Raw genomic sequence first — 26,717 nt, 5'->3', positions numbered from 1 at the left:
TCTAAGTTGCTGAGAGCCTCACTAAATAGCTGAGACTGGCTTCCAACCTGTGCAATCGTCCTTTCTCAGCCTCCCAAAAGTTGGGATTACAAGCATGCGCCACCACGCCCAGTGCTGGTTATGTTTTTAAACTTCAAACTATTTGGTCTCCTGCTGAATAAGTCTTAAAAGTCAAGTTAACTATTGGTGGTTGGTCCATTGACAATAAGAAGGCATTATTCTGACTAAGGAAATGAATAAATAAAGGCCCTCAGACTGCCCATTTTGATCAATGAGCCAGTTGCTTAAGTAACATGGCAAAATCAGGCAAGAGACTATGCATGTGCATGCAAACACACACCACACATGCACGCACACATGCGCGTGCACACACACATACACACACAAAAGATAAATCAGAAAATTGGTAAATACCAGAAGTTGCACAGCATGGCCAGGCAGAGAACGACCAGATAGATATTATCCTCTTTCAAAGGATTCTAGTAATAGATATACAAGAATAATCTTTACTCTTAGTTTCCCATACATATTTTTAGTGCAAAGGTACAAAATGATAAAGAAAAGGTACAAAGATGATCCCTTTAGTGGAACACAGGTGGGAGTTATTTTTAGAAAAAAAACAAACCTTTGTATTTAGTGGTTATAAAAATGTTCTTTTTATGGAATTTCTACAAATAACATTTATTATACCAATAAGGACACAATAATACATCATTTCCCCCTTATTATGGTAGGATGACTCAAAACCTTCCTCACATGTTACTAGTTTCAAAAAGGCATGGTATCCTTCTTCCTAATAGGTTAGATATTCAGATTCCAAAACATGTGCAGAGCCGGGCGTGGTATAGCACGCTTGTAATCCCCGCGCTTGGGAGGTGGAGACAGGAGGATCGCGCAGGTTCAAAGTCAGCCACGCTGGCTTAGGAGACCCTGTTTCCAAATTTAAAAAAATATGAAATAGGTAGGTCTGGGAGTGTAGCCCAGAGGTAAAAGGGCTTCCAGGAACCCCAGTACCACCAAAAAAAAAAAAAAAAAAATGTGCAGATGGCAAAATGACACTCAGAAATTTTAGTTTTTACACGGCTACTAAGTAACAACTAAGACACAAATTTTTTATTTTACTTAAATATATTTTTATTAGACTAATAAGACACTGTGGACATTAGCAGATCATCTGTGGAATTTCAAAAAGATAGTTTGGCATAATTCTCAGATAAATTGATTTAGGGAAATAGAATTTTGGATGGATTTCTATAAACAAATATACAAGAGAGAAAAAGTTGCAGAGATTGCACTGAAACTCCATCATCTTCAAATATCTTTGAGCCACTTGAGTTGTGAAAAGTGCTATTGTCAAGGTTTTAGCTCAATACCTTCTTGTTTGTCCTCCTCATTCTCCTCAACCACCCTGTCTCCCAGAAAACTATAGTGACCTTGTGAGTTATCACCCATGCACAGAAGACTGGGTACTGAAATCTCTCTCCAGTCCTGACATGACGGAATGCGGATGTCTCTGACATCTCCACTGCCAGGAATGAAGCCAAATAGCTTCTTTATGCGCTGCCTAATGAGGAGCAGGGAATGCTCCTTCGCAGCTTGTTCAAAGAGCTCGCTCTCGTTGTGGAGGTAGTTGGTCCAGTAGCAGTGCTGCAGAGAGGTGAGGGGAGAGCAACATCTCACCACACAGCGGGACACCAGGGCAACGACTGTGGCCACAGTGATCAGAATCCAGCCCAGCATCTTCACATGGTTTTTAGAAAGAAAAACAGAAAACATCAATACAACAAATGTTGAAGGAACAGCCATGGTAAGAAAGATTCATGCAAAAGCAAGAAACAAGATATAGGTAAAACTTATTTTTTCACTAAGTAGCTGAGGCTGGCCGTGAACCACGATCCTCCTATCTCAGCCTCCCAAATGCTGGGATTACAAGTGTGTGCCACCACGCTTAGCTAGTTATTATTTATTTATTTATTTATTTATTTATTTATTTATGTGTGTGGTACTGGGGGTGGAACAAAGTAGATATAACTGCTATCCTATTGTGTACAAACCAAATCCATAAAAATAGTAAAATCATACTGTTGTTTCTTATTACAATCACAATTCGAATTTTTTTTAATGGTGTTGGAGACTGAGAACAAAGGAAAGTGATAAGAAGGATGTAGAAATTTGATACGGAAACAGATCTGAGGGAAGGATAAGTCGAGCCATTTCAACATGTTTTTGCAACTTTTTTTGATGCAATACTAGGGATCAAACTCAGGAGCATTCTACCTTTGGGCTACACCTATGACCTCCTTTTTTTTTTAAATTTGAAACAGGGTCTTACTAAGTTGATGAGGCTGGTCTCACACCTGTGATCCTCCTGTCTTAGCCTTCCTAGTACTGGAATTACAGGTGTCACCGAACCCAACTCAGCAGGGCTTTGGGATTACAAAGGAATTTGACCAGTTAACCTGGTATGGATTCTAAGTACTGTCCTTGAAGTGAGGGACGCTATAACCCACCAATTAACTTTGCATAAGATACATAAACATTGCTCTTTGCTTAGAGTTCAAACTTACTTCTCAATTGTCGGATACAAACTCATTTCATTCTTTGGGAGCTCAGTGAATATTTGGTAATGATAGTGATGAAGATAATGGTATGACAGATGATAATGGTAGCCTCCCAAGATGTCTTCAATGATGTGCCAACAAGTACTCATTGATATTTATTTCTTCTTGCATTACTCCTTTCTCTTTTCTTTTATAACCAAATAAGTCAGGGAGCCGACTTGGGTCTCTGACATTATAGTCATTGTGCCTTGTAGAAACTTACTGATTTCCTTTAAAAAATAAGCTAGGTTTTATTTGAGACTATTTAACAATGTCTATTAACCTAAATGTTTTCTAGCCTTAGAATTCATCGTATTTTTATTATTTGGTTTAATATTTAGAAAATGTTATGTAAATTAAGGATGACAAGTGTCACACATTTAGGGAAATCTACAGTACACAGCCACACTTTGGACAGTAACAATCCCTTTTGCATTTTTCCATTCACGTACAAGCCTGGAGTTTGCAGGTATGCAGAGTGCGAAAATAGCTGTGCTCTATGGAGCCTAAATCCTACAATGTGATACTTGTCATCTCAGATGCCCATTAATTCATCAACTATCATTTACCAAGCTCCAGCTTGTCCTCCCACCACGTGCAGCCCACATTTGGCAATGGGAATCAGTTGGGGATCTACACACCAAGAAAGACAGTACCATGTGGTAGTTTCTGGAACGAGTAAACGTGGCACCCAAGGGGGGACAATAAAGGAGACATGAACTATAAATTCTAATTTAATTTTGCAGAGAGGACTATCAGGAAATACTTGCCAGAGGAGATAATGCTCACACTTAAATTTAAAAAAAAAGAAAGAAAGAAAAAAGAAGTTCACCAGATACAAGAAGTTGAACAGAGTTCTAATAAGGAAAGAAGACAGAAAGATAAGAGCATGAAGACGGGAGAACCACAAGAAACCTGCGTTCACAGGATCACAGGAGCCTCTTGGAAAAGGCAGTAAGTGCAAGGTATTGACAGATCTCGTATGTCATGCCAAGGAATTTGGATTTGTGCTTAAGTTGGTAGAAGACTACTGAAGGATTTTATATGAGATACTTTTAGCATGTATGGAGAATGTACACTGAAATGGGTAGAAAAAATAAAGATATTTTAGAATGGGACATGGGCAAATAGGGAATTTTAACTTAATATGATCTTGTGCTCAATCCAGAAAAATCCAGCTGGAAAGTAATATATATTCTTTAAATGATATTTAATTTCAAGGTGTTGCAGAAAGCAGCCTGGGTGAAATGGAAACAGCATGATTCTGGATATCTCAAGTAACCATTTATTAGTTCTATGAAATATAAATTTTCCATATGCCAAATATGGGGCTTAAAATATAGTATTAATGTTATTCATAAGAGTATCTAAAAGTCATTGTGTGTGTGTGTGTGTGTGTGTGTGTGTGTGTGTGTGTGTGTGTGTGTTTGCTGGGGATTAAACCCAGGGACATTCTATCTCCAAGCTATACCCCTATATCTATTTTATTTTTATTTTGAAACAGGATCTTGCTAGGATGCTGAAAGTCTCACTACTTGCTGAAGCAGTCCTCAAACCTGTGATTGTCCTGTATCAGCTTCTTAAGTATTAAGGTAACAAGTATGTACCACCATGTCCAGCTAAAAGTCATTATTTTAATATTGGTTGTAGGCACAGTACTGAGTATTTTAAATGAATTAGCTCATTTATTCCTCACACCACTCCTATGCTGTAAACATTATTGAGAGCCCCGTTTTTAGAACTGAAGAAAGCAAAGCATAGATTACTTACTCAGAATATTGCAAGTTAATAAGTAACAAAGCAAGACATACTCTTAGGTTTGCTGAGTCCAAAGCCCAATGTCTTAATTACACCTATATAGCTGCTCAGTAGAGCTTGTTTTGACGAATGGTATCTAGTTTGTAGTTTGGATTCCATACTCAGACAACATGAGAATCAGCAGAAATGTGAACATTTCCCCATAACTAGCAATTATGGGATAGTATGGCAAGAAAATAAATGAAAAACTTACTTGAGATTGATATCGGTGCTGAAAGGCTATTTCATCTCTTACCAACATCACATCAGAAGGAGCTGACCTGTCACATGGAAATCCAGCTAGCATCTCTTCTCGTTTGCTGGCAGAGACATTATCAAACACTGGGTACTGGTCCACAGAGGCGAACTCACTTGCTGCACATTCATAGTAGGTGCCTGTCAGCAGGGTCACTGCCAGCCACGTTAGTGGAGCCACAAGTGCCCTCCCGGTGATGCTGAAGAACCGAAGGCAGGCCAGCTTGCACTCTAGGGGGCTGATTCGCCGCTGTGGAGGGGCACAGCTGCAGCAGTACTCACTGGTCATCCTCCACATCTGGCTTCGCAGAGCATAACCAGCAATCAGAAGGATCAAAGCAGGAATGATGAGAAAAGCAGAGCCATAGTAGAAATTTCTCCCAGTCTGACAGGGACAACTGAACGTGAGAGAGGAGAAGAGTTGTTGCCCACCAATGGTCAAGGCCGCAATCAAAGAATTGATAAAGGTGCCACTTTTCTGCAGAGAACATACAAAATCATTGAGAGTCGGGCTCATCCTGGGAAGCTCTTACCCACACCAGCCCGTGGCCCTTTCTGATCATTAGACTCTACCAGCCATAACCATTTTATGGGCTCTTACTGGTTTAACTGGTTGTATCAAATGACCCAACATCCTTACATGTTTAAAGGATTCTAGCATCTTTCCTTGTGTACTTTGTGACTCCATAGTTAATAAATACATGCCAAGATTATAGCTAGGAGAAATTAAGGAGATCTTAATTCTCATCTGATGAATAAAGGGAAGACTTCTTAATGTGTCTTTCCATGAAAAAGACGTGCCTTCGTATACATATCTTCCCACTTATTTCCATGTGCTGCTTTGTACAACATTCTATTTGTTGAGTGTCAGCAAATAGAATGGCGGAAGCAACACAGAGGCACTCTTACCTTGCATCAGACCACAAGTCCATCACCAAAAAATCACAAAGTACAGAATAATGATTACCAGATATTAGAGCAATCCAGAAATCGGGGCTACCTGGAAAGTTAATAACCTGTAAGTTCTGCTTGAAGATCTCAAAAGATTTTTCCAAAGTATAATTCAAGAATAGCTGAGGGTCTTGCTAAATTACTGAAGTTGGTGTTGAAACTGAAATCCTCCTGGCCCAGTCTTCCAAGTACTGGGATTACAGGTATGTATCACCATGCCTGGCACAACTAGAATTCTTATACAACGATCATGAGAATGTCAAGTGAGACAATCCACTTTGAGGAATTGTCATTTTCTTTAAAGTAAATAATACACTATAAAATGTAGTCATTATCTCAATTATTTGCATCAGAGAAATGAAGACCTATGTTTACACAATAACTTATCCATGGCCAGATATATTGGCACACACCTATAGTCCTAGTATTTGGGAGGGTGAGACAGGAGGATTACAGGTTTGAGAACATCCTCAGCAATGTAGTGAGACTCTCAACAACCTAGCGAGAACCTGTTTCAGAATAAAAATGAAAATAGGTTTGGGTGTATAGTTCAATACTCCTGGCTTTGAAATGTTTTTCAAAGGTAATATGTAATGTATAATTTTATTTAGATAAGACTTAAGAAAATATAAATTATACTGACAGAAAACAGTATTTGTCTCCTGAATAGGGGAGGAAGAATACAAAGAGACATGAAAAAGAATTTGGGAATTGTGTCAATTTGTAACCATAGTTTTAATTTATGAAAGTGACTGAGTGACAAGAGAAAGATGGCAATGCCATTGAAAGGAGAATGCATTACTTATCATCCTCAGGGCCAGGGGCATGCCCTGCCTGCTGGGTCACACCAGAAGCATCAGGTTTGGACAGGAAGCAGAGGAGGAAGGGAGAGCCCAGAACAGAGCCTTTATTGGTGTGGTAAAGGGCAAGTGGGGCAGGGGAAGCACTTAGACTGGCTAGTTAAAATAATCCCAGTGGTCTTTGGAGCATAGAGATTATCACTACATGTCTATGACCTGGCCATGGGTTCACTTAAGGAAGGGAAATGTTGGTTTACTTTGTGGGAATTAGATAAGGGGGTGGCTCAGTATATGGGTTCTGAATCACAGGAGAGATGTAAATAACTTGGCCATTATTTGACCTTGTAATTAATGGATGTCAAATAGATAAACACAGAATCAGAGAAAACGCAGAACAGGGGCAATAAAAATACTAATTATACTGATTAATTTGATGACTGCAGGTATATATATATATTTATATGTATATATAGTATATATATGTATATGTGTGTATGTGTAACACACATAAAGTTATCATGTTTCACCTCAATTACATATCAATAAAACCACAAAAATTTTAAGTATAATTCCTAAAAGAAGATACACCATGTATAGATTATTCAAAAAATAGAGGAAATAAAGGCAGGCATCGTGGTCCACACCTGTAATCCCAGTACTTGGGAAGCTGAGACAGGAGGATCACAGGTTTAAGGCTTACCTCAGCAACTTAATAAGACTCTCAGCAATTTAGAAAGACCCTGTTTCAAAGTTAAAATAGTAAATAAAATAGGGCTAGGAGTGTAGCTCAGAGGCAGAATGCCCTGGGTTTAATACCCAGTTTCTTCCTATCTCTCTCTCTCTCTCTCTCTCTCTCTCTCTCCTTCTTTCTCTCTCTCTCTCCTTCTTTCTCTCTCTCGCTCTCTCACACACACAACACAAATTTCCTCTATTTTTATGTAACAAATTAATATATAATAAAATAAAAAATAATATTGACAGAAAGTACGTAGTAAAGAGAAGAAAATAATAGAGGAAACAAAACTGGTATAAATAAAATCAAATACATCAATAATCACAACAAAAAAACTTAACTAGCTAATAATTGCTGTTTGCTACATGCTAGGCATGGTTCTAAGAACTTTACCTCACTTAATTCCCCGGCAATAACCCAATGATAAGGTTCTCATCTTATCCTCAGTATTGTTACAGCTGAGAAGACTGAGATGTGAGAATAAGGACATTGCCCAGGGCCACACACAGAACCAAGTGTGGAAGAAACAAGTTGAGAGCCCAGGTGGTCTGGCACCGGCTTTTAAGTGCCATGCCAAAGCTGGCTTAAACTCACCTACACCATGATTAAAACTTGTGTCTATGCTGCTTACAAGTGACACTCCCCAAACTATACCACACACAGAGCGTGAAAGAAAGGCAATGAAATACAGCTTCCACTGGGGACAACAATATTAATAAAAGCCAAAATGAGCTAAAGACAAAAGTTTCTAAAGGACTAATTTTGAATACACCCTCATGATAAAACCAACAATCCACTATGAAGATGTCAACTGCCTGCAACTTCAAACTTAGAAATATATAAAGTAAAAGCCAATAGAATTATGAAAACAAATTCTTATTATAAAGATTTTTTTGGTGGTACTGGGGTTCCTGGAAACCCTTTTACCTCCAAGCTACACTCCCAGACATCTATTTTTTATATTTTTATTTGGAAACAGGGTCTCTTAAGCCGGCAAGTCTGGCTTTGAAATTGCGTGATTCTCCTGTCTCCGCCTCCCAAGCACGGGGATTACAAGCATGCGCTTAACACACCTTTAACAGAAATGAATTCATAAATAAATATCGGAAAGGATAGAAATGTTTCAAAAAATAAACTTAGCAACTTTTGTCTAAGACATAGGCGTTTAGGTAGAGATATATATTATTCCATACCCTAAAAATAGAAAATAAACATTTTTAGAAGTTGTCCTCAAATCATTTTCAAAAATGTACTGATCATGTAGAATATCACTAAGGAAATTTCAGCATTAATGGCCAATAACTGGGAAACAGATTAATAAACCATGATAACAGAGTGTTACAGAGTTTGGCAATCAATGGCTAATAGGCCAAATTGGCTCACTCTATGTTATGTTTTGTTTATAAGCTAAGAATAGCTTTTACATTTTTAAATAGTTGAACACATTTTTTAAAATATCCTGTGACACATGAAAACTACATGAAATTCAAATGTGAGTGCTTGTAAGTAAAGTTTTATTGGAATATAGCCATGCCTGCTACTTCAGTATGGATGGCTGCTTTTGCCCTGTAACAATGGGCTTGATTTGTGGAAGAATCTGTCTTGCTGCAAAACCTGTAATTTTACTATCTCTTCCTTTAAAGAAAAAGGTTTTCTGATCCCGGCTACAGACCTGCTAAAATACATAATCTGCAGTGACAGGTATGGATATAGGCAAATCTTAATAACTCTGAGAGAAGAATCTGAGCTGTAGAAGATATGCAGTATGATACGATGTAAAGTTTTTGTTATTTATGCACAGCAACATATGAAGGACTTTAAAATATGCACAGGAATGATAACTATCAAGTTCTAGACAGTGGTGATCACTGAAGAGGAAAGAAAAATAGGACAAAGAGGGCGCAGAATATTTCAGCTGTTTCAGTCTTGCTTTATCATTGCTTAAAACAAAACCCAAAATGTATATAATAACATGTTTAGTACATCTTGATAGTAAGTCCCACATCTTTCCTTGTATTTTTTATTTCATATTTTAAATCCTCTTAAAGTATATGAAAAATAAGGAAGTGGGGAAGTGCTCTTCATGGCAGAAGAGCAAAGAAATAATACTAATAATTATAAGAGATCTGAGCTGGTTCCCTTCAGCCCTTTTATAAGGCTCTAATCCATAAGGCAGAGCCCTCACGGCTATTAATCATTTCTCAAAAGGCTTCAAAGCCTCTTAGTACTACCACAATGTACACTGAGTTTAAGCTCACGCAGTTGGTTAGGAGGGTTGGGGAAGGGGAGACACGACAATTCCAACATAACAATTTGCAGCCAAATTGTCTCTTTGTTAAAGATAACTTACTGTTGTCTATCTGTTCAATACATAGTTTTCAAGTATATATTCCTCAAGAGGAACACACCAGCTCCTTCACTGAGCACAGCTGGAGGGGGTAAGTGGATCTGAACACTGGAGCTATCCTTAGGGGAAGTTGGGTACAAAGTAAAGCACACACTAATATTATGCAAAGAAAGCAGGCCAAATCACGGTAAAACCGGCCTTAAATAGAAAATGAGACCAAACTGAGGGAGATGGGAGGGGGGAAGAGGGAAACATCATAACGCACATGAGGTACATGCATAAACTCACCAACATCAATCACTAAGCTGAACATGGGAAGGAGGGAGGGGGAGGAAATGAGGTGGGAATTGGGGAAGGGCTAAATGAGTGATGTGTGCATGTATGCTTCTAACATCCTATACCTCATCAAGATGTATGATTACTGTTATGGTTTGGGGAGTGAGGGTTACTGTTTGGGGAAACTGTCTCCAGGGACTTTTGTTAGACCCCTGGGAATAAGTTCCCCCCAAAAAAACCCCACAAAAAGATAAAAAAAGATAAAAAGCACAGGTTCTTGTCCTGAGCTAATGATAAATATGCAATAGCCCAGACTCTTGCTAAAAGTTTAAAGAAGTTTATTAAAAAGAAAGAAATACAGAAGACAGTTACCCAATACAGAAGCCTCATGTTACCCAAGGGTAATATGAGGGGGTGCTTCAAACAAAATCACCGAACAGACTTTTTATACACATGACATCCTCCATCTTGTTCATGTAATTCTGACGTAGTAAAAAAACTCCCTGTAAAGCTCCTCCCCTTAATTGCCAAGGTGTCTCCTTTCATGAAGGTCGACCCCCTCCTCCCATCCTAGCTAGATTATCCAATTATTATGTAAAACTGTCTTTAGAAAGAGGAAGTCCTAGCTCCCCTCTCCTAGTGACTTGCTAATTACTTTTAGCTAAGTCAATTTAAGTTTCAATAGCTGTTTGCTTCCTGACTGAAACCGAAACCAAGTGTTTCCCCAGGTCTGCCATTTTTATTTATTAATAACCAGAGCTTTCTCAAATCTTCCTAGTCCATTTCCAATACTGGTACAATTACAAAACACCAATAAAGTATAAAAAAAGGTTTTCACTTATCAACATAAATGTCCTCTTACTACCTTGTTCTATACTTGCAGTTTAAATTTTAAAATGTTGATTCGAATTGTTTTGCTCTTGGCTATGAAATAAAAAGAGGACTTTCATTCTGCAGAAAGAAAGAAAGAAAGAAAGAAAGAAAGAAAGAAAGAAAGAAAGAAAGAAAGAAAGAAAGAATTTGCAAAAATGAAAATAAGCCCCATCTTCTGTTAGCAGCTCTGCTTAGGTGCCTAGGTACCTCCCAAAGGACCTTCACAGGGGCATGGCCCAGTTCACCATTTACTGGGTTAGTTGACTGCATTGCATATTTGATGAAACTCAAGAACCCGTTTTTCTCCCAGCCCTAGCTCCAATTTCTGTCCTAGTCAGCCTAAAAGAACTCTTACTAAAAGTGGTAAATCTACTTTTGTGCATTATTTTGAAATGGCCCTCCTTCCTCGTTTATTACCAAGGTAGATATTATAGATCATTTACCTGATTGAAACAAAATCTGTGCTTTCTTCTATTTAAGTGAGGGGTGAATTTACATACAAAAAGGAGCCTGGGAACACAAGGCTCAACTGGATCCTAACAAGTGCTGAAGGCCAGTGGATTTCACAGCCTGAAAAACAGCAAACCAGTGACCCCTGTGCTGGCGACTAGGCTGTGCTTCTGCAGATTTGCACCTAAAAGTTGAATTTGGCAGGGAGTCAGCTCTTTCCTCCAGCCCTGTGTCCCAACTGAAGGGTTGTCGAGTAGTGGAGAGCCCTGTCAGTTTGGAGGAAGAGATCACTTCCTCTAAATCACCAGAGATGTCCTGAATTCTCACAATGGCCCAGTTATGACCAAATCACAGTTTCAAGAGTTTAGTCATTTTAATTCTACTACCACACAGACTCTTTATGCTTTTTTTTTTTCAAAGATCTCTTACCCAGATTGCACCTCAGTAGATCTTTTGAGAGTACCTCAAAAATGTGTTACTCTTGCATAATTAGAATGTGTGTGAAAGAAAAAAATCTAATTCAGAATCAGCAATTTTAGAGTAGTTCCCTTTTTTGTCTACCATCCAGATAGCCTTTGATGAATTTCTTAACCTTTCTACATTTAGATACCTATCCTTTAGAAATGGCAATGATTATAGAATTGACTAAATCACAGATCATATTTGGACTGAAATAAAGTGAAGAGAATGAAAACCATACTGCAAACTGTAAAGTTTATACAGTTGTTATTCATCTACTACTAAAAAAAAATCTCCTACATCCCACAGCTCAACAACACTGATTTTCCAGAGATCATGGTGTCATGGAATATGGGCACTAATGGAAATACCTTAATTATTGTATAATTCCATCCCAAAACATATTTGCCTATAAGAATAACCTATAGTAATGAGCTTTATACAATGAATTATCATGTGTTTTATAGCACATCTTATATCTTTGATACTCACAACTATTCTGTGAGGTGGGTATTATTATTGTCACTGGGAAAATGTGGAAACTGAGCCATAGGGCAATAAAGCAGCTCGGCTAGGGCCACACAGTCAGTAACTGGTAGAACTGCAATTTAGTCTAAGCCTTTCCAATCCTCCTAGGCTCTTTCAACTCCACCCCACTCTTCTTCAAAGTCTGCACTAGTCTGTCACGTTATAGCAAGAATATGCCAGAACAAATAGGACTAATTGTCTAAAGGTGCAAAAAGTGGGGAACTACTTTCCTCAACTGAGTTTTATGCCTCTATTCCTGGAATCACTTTGATCTCCATACCCTGCAGCTGACATGATGAGGCTTCTTGTTTGAACTTTAAATATCTGTATTTCTGCATAAATACAGAGAGCTTTCAGTAGCTAACATCTTAGGAACTATCAAAGAAAGCTAAAGGCTTACTTTCTCTGCCAGCATCATTATACATTATTAAATGGTAAGGCACCCATTTTGAACAACAGTTCTATTAGAAAATATCACCCATTTGATCACTCCTTAAAATTGCTCTTACTGTTTATGAAAAAGCAAACAGACAAAAAAAAAAAAAAGGATGCCAGATATATTTGAATGCTATAATCACTAAGATGAGGGTCTGTATTCTGGGCACAGTATAATACCCATTTGAGTTGTTGATCAGGTTTGAACCCAGAATTTAGTGCCTACAGATTGCTGATCCTGTCTCTCTAATTCATAGAACAATCAATACAAGACTGAATAATGCTAGCATTTAAATCTATCTTGGATTGTGAGGGTTTCTGTTTGTGATTTCAAAACAATGCCTTGGCATGAGAACAAAACACCACTCTTGAACTCCCTGGGGCTAAAGAAATTTTAGTGTCTTGGTGCTTCTGGTCTGACTTCACACTATCAACTTTTATGGGTCTAAGTTACAACTCATCCCAACAAGTGAAGCAGTTATTTGATCAGTGGTAAGTTACGTAGGTACAAGACAGTCTGTTGTTCATGATTTTTGTTTTCCTCTTCAGTTCAGCAAAGAGCAAAAGCAATTGAATTCAGAAGCAGCTCTGTTGTCTCAAAGCAGGGAGGAACTTGCAAATCCAAAGAAGAACAAAGCCTGACGCACCATTAGGATTTAGATAGAAGAAAAATTGAAGACACTTCTCTTTCTACCAAGTACTATGTCTCGCCCTGTGCACAGAAGACCAGAATACCATAAAATAGTAAGATCTTATTATAAACAGCCTATTTCTACTTTATAGAAAATGTTTTCTTGAGAAAATTTTTTAAAATTTATTTTGCAAGGTGATGCTACAAGTAGAAGTTTTCAGTGAAGCAAAGAGAATGGTTAGTGGAATGGACCATAAAGAACACCTCTGGGAATAATTACAGTGTTCTCTTACATACTGTAAGAGAATAATTGATTCTTTTAGAGATTTTAGGGTCTTCTTTTCTGATTAATTACCTCTATAAAAGTTATCTGACAGAAATATGAAAAGATTAAACTTGTATTTAATACTGCATGAAATAGGAAATTAAATGCATACAAAACTGTTAATTATGCACAAAATTGAATAAGATCATCAAAAACTAAGTATTAAAATTGCATCTAAAATATATTTCCTAGGTTTCAGTATAATTGTTTATATTTTATTTGTGCTTTATTATTCTTTCTCTATATTCTAAATTTGGAGTTACTTTTTAAACTTATATTTTTGCAAATTCAACTTGGATAATATTCTTCTTTAATCCTCTTTCATGATACTTTAATCCATTCAGATGTTACAGATGTAAAAATTCATGGTTAAGTTTAAAGCTGTGCTAATTATTTGGAGGGTCAGGTGGGCATTTTATATAATTAAGTAATTTCAGGCATGGGTACTTATGGTTGTGGTGAGTAACAGGCACATCCCAATTGGAAATGTCTGCAGATGTCCCCCTCTCTGGCATTCTGCAATCTTAATTTATATTTCTTTATGATTCTCAGATGCCAAAAAATATTGTCCTATGTTTATATTGTACACAAATCACTTTTATATAAATAAATAAATAAATAAATAAATAAATGTATACATACATTTACTTAACTAAATATATATTACATATATTAATTGATATATATATATATATATCAGTTAAAACATTTTTATCCTGATAGATCCAAAACCTCTGGAAATAATACTGTTTTTTTTAACATATGAACATAATTGATTTTTTATTATTTTTAAGAACCACATAAGGTAAATTTATCTTCACATTTTTGGGGGATCTGCAGTATGAATGTGAGACCCAATTGTATGTGTAATTGAAGGCACAGCCCTTGGTCATGAAGCAGAATTTTTAAAATGGGCCTTTATGGATATTAAAACTTGATATTCAGCTGGAAGTAAAATATGTTTTGAAATACAGTAGTTTATCTCAGGAGAGAGAGAGAAAGATTATTTTAGTCTAGCCAATATTTTAGTCTAGCTCTTATAAATGGACATAATACTGAGGCTGCGGCATGCAGGTTGGATATAATATTTTCTCTTTTCTTCCTGTTCTTTTCTCTTTTCTTCAATTATTTTTTACACTGCTAGTGGCAACAAACACATTATCATTCACATTTTCCTCTTTCTCTCTCTGCCTTCTCCAACTTTGCTTATTTTCACTCTGTAGCACTGGTTCATTGCAGCACTGTCTTCTGCTATGCCTTCGTACATGTTGGGTGGATATGTCATTTACAATTTATAGGCATTTCTTAAGACTTGTGATTAGGCTCTTGGAAGATTTAAATAAGAACAGAACTAAAATGTAATACATGGTGACTCTCATTGTTATAATTAACAATATTTTTATTCCTATTGTTTGCTTACACCCATTATTTATTAGTAAAAATATTAACATACTCATTTTCCTAATCCTGAATTGTATATATTACTATAATATCATTAACATGTAATATATATTCTATATACATTTTAATTTATATTTTTCACATAATTTATGTCCATATAAATCAAATAACATTTACATTATCTTCTTTTAAAATGTATTTAATGATAATAAATATTCTACTGACTGAAGAAACATATTTGTCATGATATAAACCCATACATAAGAGGGAGAACACTGGTGGTGTTAGACCAATATCGGATGTATTTGAATCAAAATTATATGACATTTTTTAGAAGCCACTTTGTTAAGTAAGCAAGTTTATTGTTTATAAAACTATTCTTGCCCATGCTCTTTGTGTGTGTGTGTGTGGGGGGGTGTCTGGGGCTGGAACCCAGGGGCATTTAACCTCTGAGCTACACCCACTGCCCTATTTTTTATTTTTTATTTTGAAATATTTTTATTTTTTAAAAAAGTCAGGCATGGTGGCACAGACCTATAATCCCAGAACTCCGGAAGCTGAGATGAGGATCGCAGGTTTGAGGACAGCCTCAGCAATTTAGCAAGGTCCTCCACAACTTAGTGAGATCCTATATCAAACTAAAAAGAAAGAGAGGTTGAGACGGGGGAGGGATAACTCAGAGGTAGAATGCTTGTGGGTTAAATCCCCAGTTTTTTTTTTTTTTTTAAATAACACATATCATCAGGCCTTCTCTTCCCCTCTACATTAGGCTATTTAAGACACCTAGCCCTGAAGGTAGGGACACCTTTACTAACCTGGGATCTGTGTTTGACCTTTACCAAATATACAAGATTATGTGCAAAGTAAAATTATATTCAGTAGTGATGTTCTTCCCACCTTCCTCTGCTGCCCACCTCTGGTCCAAAAAATATCCTTCCTTCACACACCTGAATGGTAAAGCCAGGGCAGGGGAGGCCTGGGTCTGAGCAGCCTCTCTGGTTCTGGCAATTGCTGGCTAGCTGGGGAATTCACTCAGTTTTCCAGAGGCCTCATTCTCTCCTCTTTAGGACTGACAGCATCGGAATAAAGTGTCTCTAAGATCCCCTTCCCTTTCTTAGGTCATACTCAACAAGAGAAACAAAACAGGAAGACGTTTAAAAATACACTGGCTGAAATGTGTTTCCTGTTTACCATATCACCAACATCTATGCCAAGTGTCATCTAAATTGGCTTCGGTTTTAGTTCTTATTTGTAATTCACTCTGAATATGGGACATATTTTGCAAATATATAAAAAAAAAGCACAGTCAAGTATGGTGTTGAATGCCTGTAATCCCAATATTTGGGAAGCTGAAATCAGATGGATTGCAGGTTTGAGGCCAGCCTCAGCAATTTAGGCCCTCAGCAATCTAGTAAGACCCTGTTTCTAAATAAAAAATATAAAGGGCTGGGGTATAGCTTGGAGGTAAAATACCCTTGGGTTCAATTCTCAGTATCACACAAAAGAAGAAAAAGAGAAAGAAGAAAAGGAAGAAAGGAAGAAAGGAAGAAAGGAAGAAAGAAAGAAAGAAAGAAAGAAAGAAAGAAAGAAATTTTTCTCTGTTTTCATTAAATATGAAGGGGGAAAAAAGAAGTCACAAACTTGCCTTTGCAGTTGGGTTGTCTCCTTGGCTGACCTGGAACTCATTATGGATTTTGCAGACTCATGAGAAGTTGAGAAGTCTTGCCCGGTTATTCCTTCCAAATGAAAACAGAATCAGCATAAATCAGAATATTCTAGAACAATTTGTATTAGATATTAGTTACATTGAAAAGCCTTCCATGAAAATATGTCACAGGTTACATACTATAAATAAATGCATAGAAAGATGTTCTCATGTTAAGAAATTCCATAGCTCTTCTTTGGCCTCAGCTAAATACCCAAATATAGGTAAAATTTGTTTTTAAAAGTGGAAATTTTTACAATAATAGGAGGGTAGAAACAACGAGCATATAATTTCTGTGGATGAGTCCAGCACAAAGAATTTGTGGAATAAAGGAAAGAAAAAAGGGAGGGAGGGCATTGTGAAAATCTAACTAAACCATCCCTTTTCTTCCAGAATAAAGATCTCTTTGTCCTCACCTATGGAGCTCTGGTTGCCCAACTGTGTAAGGATTATGAGAAAGATGAAGATGTGAATGAATACTTAGATAAAATGTAAGTAGGAGTCTTTCATTTCTGAAGAGTGTTTGTTGTTTCTTAGCATCACCTGCATTTTTCCTGCATCTAACAACATGCCCCGTTTCACCAGCTCTTCTTCTATGTCAATGAATCATGTCAGAAGCTGAATATAACTTCTTATACTTGCTTTTGGGTTGACTACATAAAATAATAGGAAAGAACTTTCTCTAATATCAAGTATAGAATGTTTCTCTTTTAGTTGTCAGTCACTTATAAACAAAGGACATGGAAAAACTAAAGATATTCTTTTAATAATATGATGGCGCATCACATTTTAATCTTTTCAGCAGAATTTTTTCCTAGCATAACTCCTTACAACGTAAATATTTGCTTACCTACGCATAGACAATCGATGAAAAGATATGCAAAAATCTAATGATAATTGTCCAAAAAAAAAAAAAGACTGGGTAGTGGGGAGTTAGGGGTTGAAGAATTTCATTTTCTCATATAATATTTTCATTCTCTGAAAGTATTTGCTATTACTATAATGTACTTTAAAATATGTTAAATATAAAAACCCACTCTTTTCTCTTTAAATAAAACCCATTCTCCTCACTTTATTAGTGGAGAATCCTCCTACTCAAATTCAGTTTTTTATTTCCTCACAATAATAATATAATCATTAGATTATTGCCAAAAAAATAAAATATCTGTCAACATTCCTTCAGCCCCTTAATTATGGTCTCTGGAAAAAACTGGAGCAGAGAGGTACCTGGAAAATACGCACCGGCTAGGAGATTTACTTAGGCAGCTAGAAGGGGAAGTTTAGTCTGGCATTTTAGAACTTTTTAAAAGGGTTCATTGTACTTTCCATTGGGACGCAGAAAAAGACAACATAAAGGAAAACTTGAAAGTTGTTTTTTAAGAGCTCTTATCTTCATCTCTTTGCATATAAGTATTCCCTTTTTTCTTTTTGGAAACTTATTTTTAGTTTTGGAAGACATGCGTTTTTCATTTGTTTTCCATTTCTTCTTGATTAATCAGGAGCTCTCACAAAGAAGCAAACTGCCCAACTACCCACCTATATTTTTTCCCTTCACTTCTTCAGCTAAACGGCCTGTTACTATGGGAGCTGCTGAAGTTATTTTTCCCTTAGGTCACACTTAAACATTTGACTCAGCATTCCCAGAAGTTATTCTATGTATTTGATTTACATTAAATGTTCATTGTTTTGTGGAATCGCTGTAGGAAATGAAGAAACTCACTTATTCAACTATAAAATGCATTTGGTGACCTAATCATACATTTTCACAAATATGAACAGAATATTAAAGACAATATTTTTAAGAGTCTACTGTAGAAAAGCCTTGCCTTAAGAAAAAGAAAATTACATTTAAATTTCTTTAATAGCTTTTGAAAGCATCTTTCACTTTTATTTGAAGCGTACCCTTTGACCAAAGTAAAATATATATAGTATATGCACTGTCTGCAATGTTCTAACTACTTATCACTGTGCCTAATGGCTGAGCCTATGGCTATTCATAATAATTTTAAAACATTGGAAATATTTTTACACTAGTTCAACTATTTCTTTTAAAATAGATGTTCTTTTCCTTAAAAATCTTTTTGCTGTGAACTTTCTGGCAAGAATTAGAAACCATTTTTCTTTCGCAAATACATCAAGTAAGCCAATTTGCCTATTCATGTTCATTCAGAAATGTAAATAAGATATCAGACTAGATTTAGTGAATTAACAAGCTATCAAATCTATCCCCCGACCCCAACTGCCAAGTCACCAAAAAATCTCACCCCTTTTTAGATCCTCTAGAACAATTGCTGCCTCTAATGTTATTTTGTTAACCTTCTGTTCTCCGTCTAAATCATTTAACTTGTTTCTGTACTTTTGGCTATGAAATTAAAGGCCAATTTGTTTTAAGTTTTGTTTTCATTTTTTTGCCAGTAGTTTGGCAAAAACAATATTGTCTTTTATTTCCATCCTTAAGGTCCTATTTCCTCAACTGAAATATAAATTTTTATAATGACAGAGAACTCTGGCTTTTTTATATCCCTTTCAGAAATATAATAGTCGTCGGTTTATTTTGTTCAAGAGTCTGCTCAGCCATCTGAGCCATATACTCTTGTGTTATCCCATCTCTATAAAAGGCTAGATGGTGCTTCAGGCACCATGCGAGCTACCTGCTTGGGGTGTGATGAACAGGTGAATCAAATACTCTCTTCTGAGCACCAATGTTTCAGCTTCTCTGACATAAAACATGAGTTTTCTGAACTTAGCTTCTTTCTACTGCCATGCACAGAAAACCCTACAAATGGCCAATAAATACATGAAAACATATAACATCACTAGCAGCCAAAAAAATGCAATTCAAAACTACTCTGAAAACCCATCTAACTGAATTTCAAATGGCAAAGATCCAGAATACAAACAATAATAAATGCTAGTGAGGGTGTTGAGAAACAGAAACTCTTACACACTGTTAGTGGGATTGCAAATTAGTACAACCACAATGGAGATATGTATGTAGGTTTCTCGAAAGACTAAAAAAGGGTCCACTATATGTCCTGCTATACCACCCCTTTTTATCTTTCCAAAAGAGTTAAAATCAGAATTCTATACTGATACCTGCATATACATGTGTATAGCCAAACTTTGAAACCAACTTAGGTGTTGATCAACAAATGAATGCCTAAAAAATGTGGTATATACATGCAATAGAATTTTACTCAGCTATAAAAATTATGTCATTTTCAGAAAAATGGATGAAACTAGGAAAAATGCAGAGATCAACCAGGCTCAGAAAGTCAAGGTTCATATGCTTTCTTTCATATGTAGGAATTCGAAAGAAAAGAGAAAACAAAGGGGACTTCAGACAAATGAGGAGAGAGATCAGTAGAATAGTGGAAGGGTATTGGGGAAGGAGGTAGGGAGAGGAACAAGGAGAAATGGTGAAGGAAACATTTAAAATAATGCCAAGTCCATATACCAATCTCACTAATAAGTAGAGAAAGGTGGATAGTGGGTAAGGGCTGATGAGTGGTCTGCATATGAATGCTTCTACCAGCTAGTGCCCCATTAAGATAGATGCCTACAATGCACCGATAAAAAAATTTAAACAAAGAAAGGTGGATAGCAGGGTGGGATGCTAAGGGAAACACACCAAGTGCTGTATGCACGTACGCTTCTATATCTTTGAACATTGCTATGATGTATAATTGCAACATACCAATAAAAGTGTTTTTAAATAGTCCTAACTGCTAAAACCTTCACTGGTGCCAACAGCATAATCTACATTTTTTCCACTCCTTTCTTCCCCACCTTCTAGACCCCATTCTTGAAATGCCTGCCCCCCTCCCATGATAACTGTGCCAAAAGGAAGCTTCTAGGCACCATACCTGCAGCAGACAAGTTAACCAGACGCTCATTCTGTCTCTGGTAACAGCTAATGATGAGAAACACTAGCTACAGACACCAGCCTTCTTTAAGTTTAACTAACACTGTCAAGTTGAGGCTAGTCTCAACTCTAGCCAGACTCCTCTGCTTATGGGAAACTAGTTTAAATTTTCCTGGATGTGCTGCTCTGTGCTTCTGTGGTCTGTGGGAGGATACAAAGCCCACTGCCAGAGACCATTGGACTTGTCATGTCTGGTTTAGCTTTTCATCTGCACATACAGACCACACTTTTCCTTTCATCCACAGGGGTTATGGCATCGGAACGCGGCTGATAGAAGACTTTTTGGCTCGGTCCTGTGTGAGAAGATGTCATAGTTATTCAGAAATTGTAGACATAATTGCCCAGGTAAATGCATTCTTAGCACCATTGATGTTTGGAGAATCTCGGAGTTTGGAGAATTTCTGAGTTTGATAGTTTTTCACCCTGATTGGACAGGTTCCATTTATATATGTTCCTAGGTGTTAAGAAGGGTAATCTGATGGAAAAGCATTTTATTTCATCACAGAGATAAAGATATTGTGAAATGAAAGATGCTTCCACATGGTTAAGAGGCTACAGATTTTCTTGACTGCATGGTGTGTGTGGAGTCATATTTCACACTGGGAAAAAAACTTTTGGAGAAGGAAGATAGAAACATATAACAGGCAAGCTTATAACATGCATGCCCCACTCTCGTTTCTTTATGAAGTCACTTTCAGCATTTAGAAAGGAGATAGCTTTTGGCAGCATCAAAGAAAATTGCTGTAGTCATTCTCAGAGCAATGTTTTTTCTCAAGAGTAAAACAAAGCGTCCTATAAATGCATGTTCTCTAAGAACTTCCACAGTCCTGATGTGTGGGAGATGACTTACAGCCATTCTATACTGGACAAACTTTCTTAGATATGAAATTGTGAAATGCATCCTTAGCCAGCCAGCATTTATTTAATCTGCAGGCCTATTGCTATCAATTTTGTGTTGTTGATTTTTGGGAGACCAAAATGTATGCATGGATTTGAACTATTTAGGAGTTCCTGGCATTCAGCTCTAGGATTTACCCAACTGGCAAATTAATTCAGTCTCACTCATCTTTTCTCTATTGATTTTGAATATTGTCACCTATGGCCAAGCTGACTCTTCAGCTGATTGGCTCTAATACAACCAAACACATAGAGCTTTGTGATTCTGAATCTAGGTACTTACTTTTTGTCTCTCATCTTCACAGTAGCTCTCTAAAGTAGGCAGAATAGGGGTTATTGTCCCCATTTTCCAGATAAGAAAACAGAATCCCAGAAGGAATAGGAAGAAATTGAATGTGAGTATATTTGAAAAAAATTATGCACTCAAAAACACAATCCAAATGAAAAATGTTTTCACTTATTGATATTATTACCCTTATTATTTCATGGTTAGTCAATTATATGACAGCAATTGGAATCCAGTTATCATACAAACTTAGCACAGTGAATTTACCATATTACTAAGCTGGTTTAAAAAGTCTCTTTTCAAATATTGGCAGAATAAAAGCGAGATTCTGAAGCAGTGGTTTGAAAAATAAAATAGCTTTTTACTAATTCAATTCTGTGACTAATACTTCAGTGAAACTAGCCATTTAATGGAAAGTAAATACACTACTTGAAATATGTAAATGTTGGTGGCCATGTCTGCTGTATTTCTGGTGGGGAACCCCTGCCCATTTGGCCTTATGATTAGCCATAATGACGATGGTCAGATTTGACAATGACTTCATTTACCTTTGCCAAATCCATCTCATTGTCTTTATAAGGATATGTAATGTCAAATATAAAATATATCTACAGAAAGCTAAGCTTGTAGACACTCAAGGCAGTAGATCATTGGCTAATAATTTGAAAACTAATATAATGTGGGAAATAAAATTCATGCAGTTAAGGTTGGTTGTCAGGCTTTGGTATGTGAAAAAAAAATTACTTCAAGGGCTGATTGGAGACTCCATTCTAAATATATGTTAGAAGAATCAGTGAACATTTTAGTTTACTCCCCAGGATATGATTATATATGTATGATACACATATTTTTCCATATAATAATGCATTAATTTATATTTAAGAAGAGATGATTAACTGATTATTTTAAAGATATGTTGAATAAAGAGTAATAACCACCTAAAAGTAGAAGCATATATAACCTCATTACTGAGAACTTTTCTGCTACACATTAGAAGGCCAAAATCCATCTGAAATGTGCTTAATACTCTAAATGGTCCTAGACCAGAAAATATTGCCTATTGGTCTAGCTGAGCTCCAGTTAGAGCAGTAAGGTGACATGCGAGGCCTCTCTAGTTCTCTCTTACTATTATTCTTGGTTTTAAATGCAGAATTCAAGGCAATGAGAGGATTCTGTGGACTCAAAAGGGTTAATTCCACATACTCGTTTTAGTCAGAAAATCACAAAAATCCAGGCTTCTTTAGTAGAAAAATAAAAGTCAGAATAAGAAATAATTTTTTTTTTACCAGCATTATTATTCTCAAAATAACTAACAAATAACTCCAGAGAGGTATTCCCAGTGGTAGCTAAGAAGATAGAAGTTTCACATGAATCCTCATTATTACCTGTGGTTCTTTAACCAGGAGATCCTCCATATCTTATTTGCCACAGGAAAAATATAAAGCTGAAAACGGAAGTGATTTTGTCCATTTGAAGTATAGTACATTTTTGTTTGAGACTGAGCCCAGGAATTATTACTTGATAATACTCAATGAAAATTAGCTGAAAGAAAAGAGCAGAGGAAGAAACGAGATGAGAGGGAGGAGATGTTTGGAAGATGGGGAGAAGGAATGAAGGTGACTATTTGTTCAGGCCTCTTTGGAAGAGGGATTTCTCTCTCTCTCTTTTTTTTTTGTGGTACTGGGGTTCTTGGAAGCCCTTCTACCTCGGGGCTACACTCCCAGACCTATTTTTACATTTTCATTTTGGAAACGGGGTCTCCTAAGCCAGCGCGCAGCTGGCTTCGAACCTGCGCGATCCTCCTGTCTCCGCCTCCCAAGTGCGGATATTACAAGCGTGCGCCACCACGCCCGGCAGAGGGATTTCTCTTTCTAAACCAAGAGGGTCCTGAGAATGTTCCTCAGCTGCTGGACAATACGTAAGGACTCCCGGAGTCCCTTTCATGAATTGTAAATTTTACCTGGCAACAAAGTCTTCAGTGTATGGAAAGAGAGCAAGAGGTCTTTCTGTGTGTCAGATTAAAGAAGAAAGGGTTAAAGATGAACCTAGTGCAAAATATTATATGGAATGTGCAATGAAGAGAGAAAAAGGATTTCATCTCAGCCATAAAAGAAAACAAAATCCCTGCAGAATGTCCTATATTTAAAATAGCATACTCTGCCTTTAAAAACTACAGCTGCCCGGCGTGGTGGCGCACGTTTGTAATCCCCGGGCTTGGGAGGCTGAAACAGGAGGATCGCGCAGGTTCGAAGTCAGCCTCAGCTACTTAGTGAGGCTCTCAGCAACTTAGTGAGACCCTGTTTCCAAATAAAATATAAAAATGGGTCTGGGAGTATAGCCCGGAGGTAGAAAGCCTCTGGGTTCTACCCCCAGTACCACCAAAATAAATAAATAAAAATAAATAAATAAATAAATAAATGACTACAGCTGCTTCTAAAGATACCTGACCTCCTACCTGTGCAGAATTTTCATGAGGTTAGCAATGAGTCTATTGTAAAAGAGATTTTAAGCCTTATAGCATAAAGCTTAAAACATGTACATTTGTTCTCCAACTATCTCTTCTCCAAACATTTCATGTCTGGCCCACCATCATGATGTCATGTAAATTTTTGTCTTTCATCTCCTATCTACAACGAGCTGGGAAAAGTGCCACTTCCCCTCCTACACAAGTCTTTCTTGGCACTAAGAAGAATATTTCATCACCTTCCCCCATCTCTGGTGCAGAGCAGTCGTCTCCTGGTCTTGTAATTTCCTTCAGAGGCCTAATTTTTCTCCCTCTTAATCATTTTCACTTCTTCAGAAAAATGTTCTTTCACATATGTATGGTGATGTCACCCACCTCAGGAGCATTTTGACACAGATGAAGGGTCAGACTTTAGTTATGTACCCACCCCTGGTACTTCACTTATAATTAGAGCTTCCATTAAAAGATCTGGCCTTTGGCATTATCTCATTAATTCTAATAAACTCTCCTCAGAGAATGCAGGTGGCAGATGTTGCTGAGTCAGTTTTTTAGAGAACAGGGCAAAGGCAGAGGAAGTTCAGTCACACATTGCCCTTGAAGTGAGCAGACTCAGGAACAGAACCCAGTGGTTGAGTTGTGAGCAGCTGCTGTCTTCGACGGTGCACTCTTAAAATACCCCTCCTCTTTCTCAAGTTCAGAGCACCTATATACCAGGGCTCTCACAGAACACATGCTCTCTCCCGCTCTCGCTCTCACTCTGTTCTAGAGAAGGAAAGAGGGAAAAGGAATGAACTTGAATCAAATTGACTATTAGAGATTGTCAAAATTACTAAAAAAAAAAAAAAAACCCTCAAGAGTCCCTCTGAAAATCTTCCTTCTTTCTGAATAAACAGAGAGACACAGTTACAAATTTGCATTCCTCTGTGTATCCATATTTCCCTCCAGCACACACTCACACCCTGGGAGGCAGTTATTGCCTACCTTGAGAACCTATGGTAGATGAAGAAGCATATATATGTCCAGACAGGTGAAGCGATTCCTCTGAGTAAGTTAGTGAAAGAATGCAGGTAGGAGCTGGGCCTGATGGTGCATGCCTGTAATCCCAGCACTTGGAAGGCTGAGACAGAAGGATGTCAGCTTTGAGGGCAACCTGGGCAACTTAGTGAGATCTTGTCTCAAAATAAAAAATAAAATAGGATCGAGGGTATAGCTCAGAGGTAGAATGCCCTGAGTTCAGTTCCCAGTTTAACGTGTGTGTGCGTGCACACACACACACACACACACACACACACCACAGATAGGACAAGCCTTGGAATTTCCACTCCATTCTGCACTCCTCTGCCTTTCCATTAAGAGGACTGTGTAACCTCAAGAACTAATACATTCTTCTCACCCTTATTTATCTCACTTTGCCTCTTCTAAAGCAAATGCTATTCTGTCACTAGGCATCTGAAAATATTCTTTAAACATGGGTTAGACCTCAATCTTTACCATCCAGTGGTCTGAAAAGAAATCTCACCCTGGAGATCAACTTTATTTTTTTAAAAAAAGCTTTAGTTAGCCTTACATTTTGTGTTAAAAAGTGATGACACATAACTGTCAATTCAACTTCCTGATACATTAAAATAAATCTAGTCTTAAAATGTGATTTTATCATATGCAAGTTTACTTTTTGTGGTTGTATCCAAGTACACCTACAAATATTAAATAATACACAATATAATCAGTCCTCCATATCCATGGGTTCCATATCTGCCTATTCAAACAAACCACAAATTTAAAAAAAAATTTTTTGAAAAAAAGTGTATCAGTCCTGAACACATACAAACGTTTTTTGTCATTATTTTATAATCAATAAAATATAACAGATCTGTATGTATCATTTACATTGTATTAGGTATTATAAGTAATCTAGAGATGACTTACAGGAGGAATGCAGAGGTAAAATGCACATGCTATGACATTTTTATAAGGGACTTGATATCCACAGATTCTGGCATCCATGAAAGTTCTAGAACAAAACCTGTTGGTAGATACTGAAGGATGGCTGTAATTTCTAAAATTTGTCAGCAGAATTATAAAATAATATTGGAAATTTTTGATAATATGAGGGTTTTATTTCTAAAGTTCAAAGTGATTCCTATTTCTTATATTCTACTTATAGTAACCTTATAAAGTAAAAGAACACCTATCATTAGCAATATTTTACTGACAAAATTATTACTGATATATACATATCAGCACATAATATATACATATCAGTAGTAATTATATATCAGTAATAATACATATCAGTAATAATTACATATTACTGATAGTGTAGTTGAAACTTATGATATCATCACCAACACATAAAATGTACTCTCTAGAATATAATTCTTCTGATCTTATTCCAGTGGGTTTTTTTTCACAAATTCTTTGTTTTTGTTATTGTTTTATATTGGGGATTGAACCCAGGGACTTTCTACCTCTGAGATATATTCCCAACCTTTTTATTTTTATTTTGGAATAGGGTATTACTAAGTTGCTGAGGGTAGCCTGGAACCTGTAATTTTCTATCTCAGCTTCCCAAGTACTGG

At 36.8% G+C, this 26,717-nt stretch overlaps 2 protein-coding genes across 2 annotated transcripts in view; one reads left to right on the top strand and one right to left on the bottom strand.

The window, feature by feature from the left end:
- Nucleotides 1–1,353: 1,353 nt before the first annotated feature.
- Nucleotides 1,354–5,169, bottom strand: CALHM4 (calcium homeostasis modulator family member 4; the record flags this gene model as incomplete). Its single annotated transcript, XM_080700697.1, has 2 exons — nt 1,354–1,740; nt 4,612–5,169. The coding sequence occupies 2 exons, from the start codon at nt 5,167–5,169 to the stop codon at nt 1,354–1,356; spliced, it is 945 nt and encodes a 314-aa protein (XP_080556823.1).
- An 8,037-nt stretch (nt 5,170–13,206) lies between these two features.
- The window catches only part of TRAPPC3L (trafficking protein particle complex subunit 3L), a gene marked incomplete at both ends in the record, with an annotated part of 49,689 nt that continues 36,178 nt past the window's right edge, over nt 13,207–26,717 (top strand). The window contains 3 exons of the mRNA XM_080700700.1: nt 13,207–13,248; nt 16,960–17,057; nt 20,737–20,836. Coding sequence (XP_080556826.1) covers nt 13,207–13,248; nt 16,960–17,057; nt 20,737–20,836 — 240 coding nt within the window. The remainder of the gene's footprint in view (nt 13,249–16,959; nt 17,058–20,736; nt 20,837–26,717) is intronic.

This window comes from Muscardinus avellanarius (assembly GCF_963383645.1).
Source record: "Muscardinus avellanarius genome assembly, chromosome: 8".
NCBI classification, from domain to species: domain Eukaryota; kingdom Metazoa; phylum Chordata; class Mammalia; order Rodentia; family Gliridae; genus Muscardinus; species Muscardinus avellanarius.
This window is presented reverse-complemented; position numbering and strand designations above follow the sequence as displayed.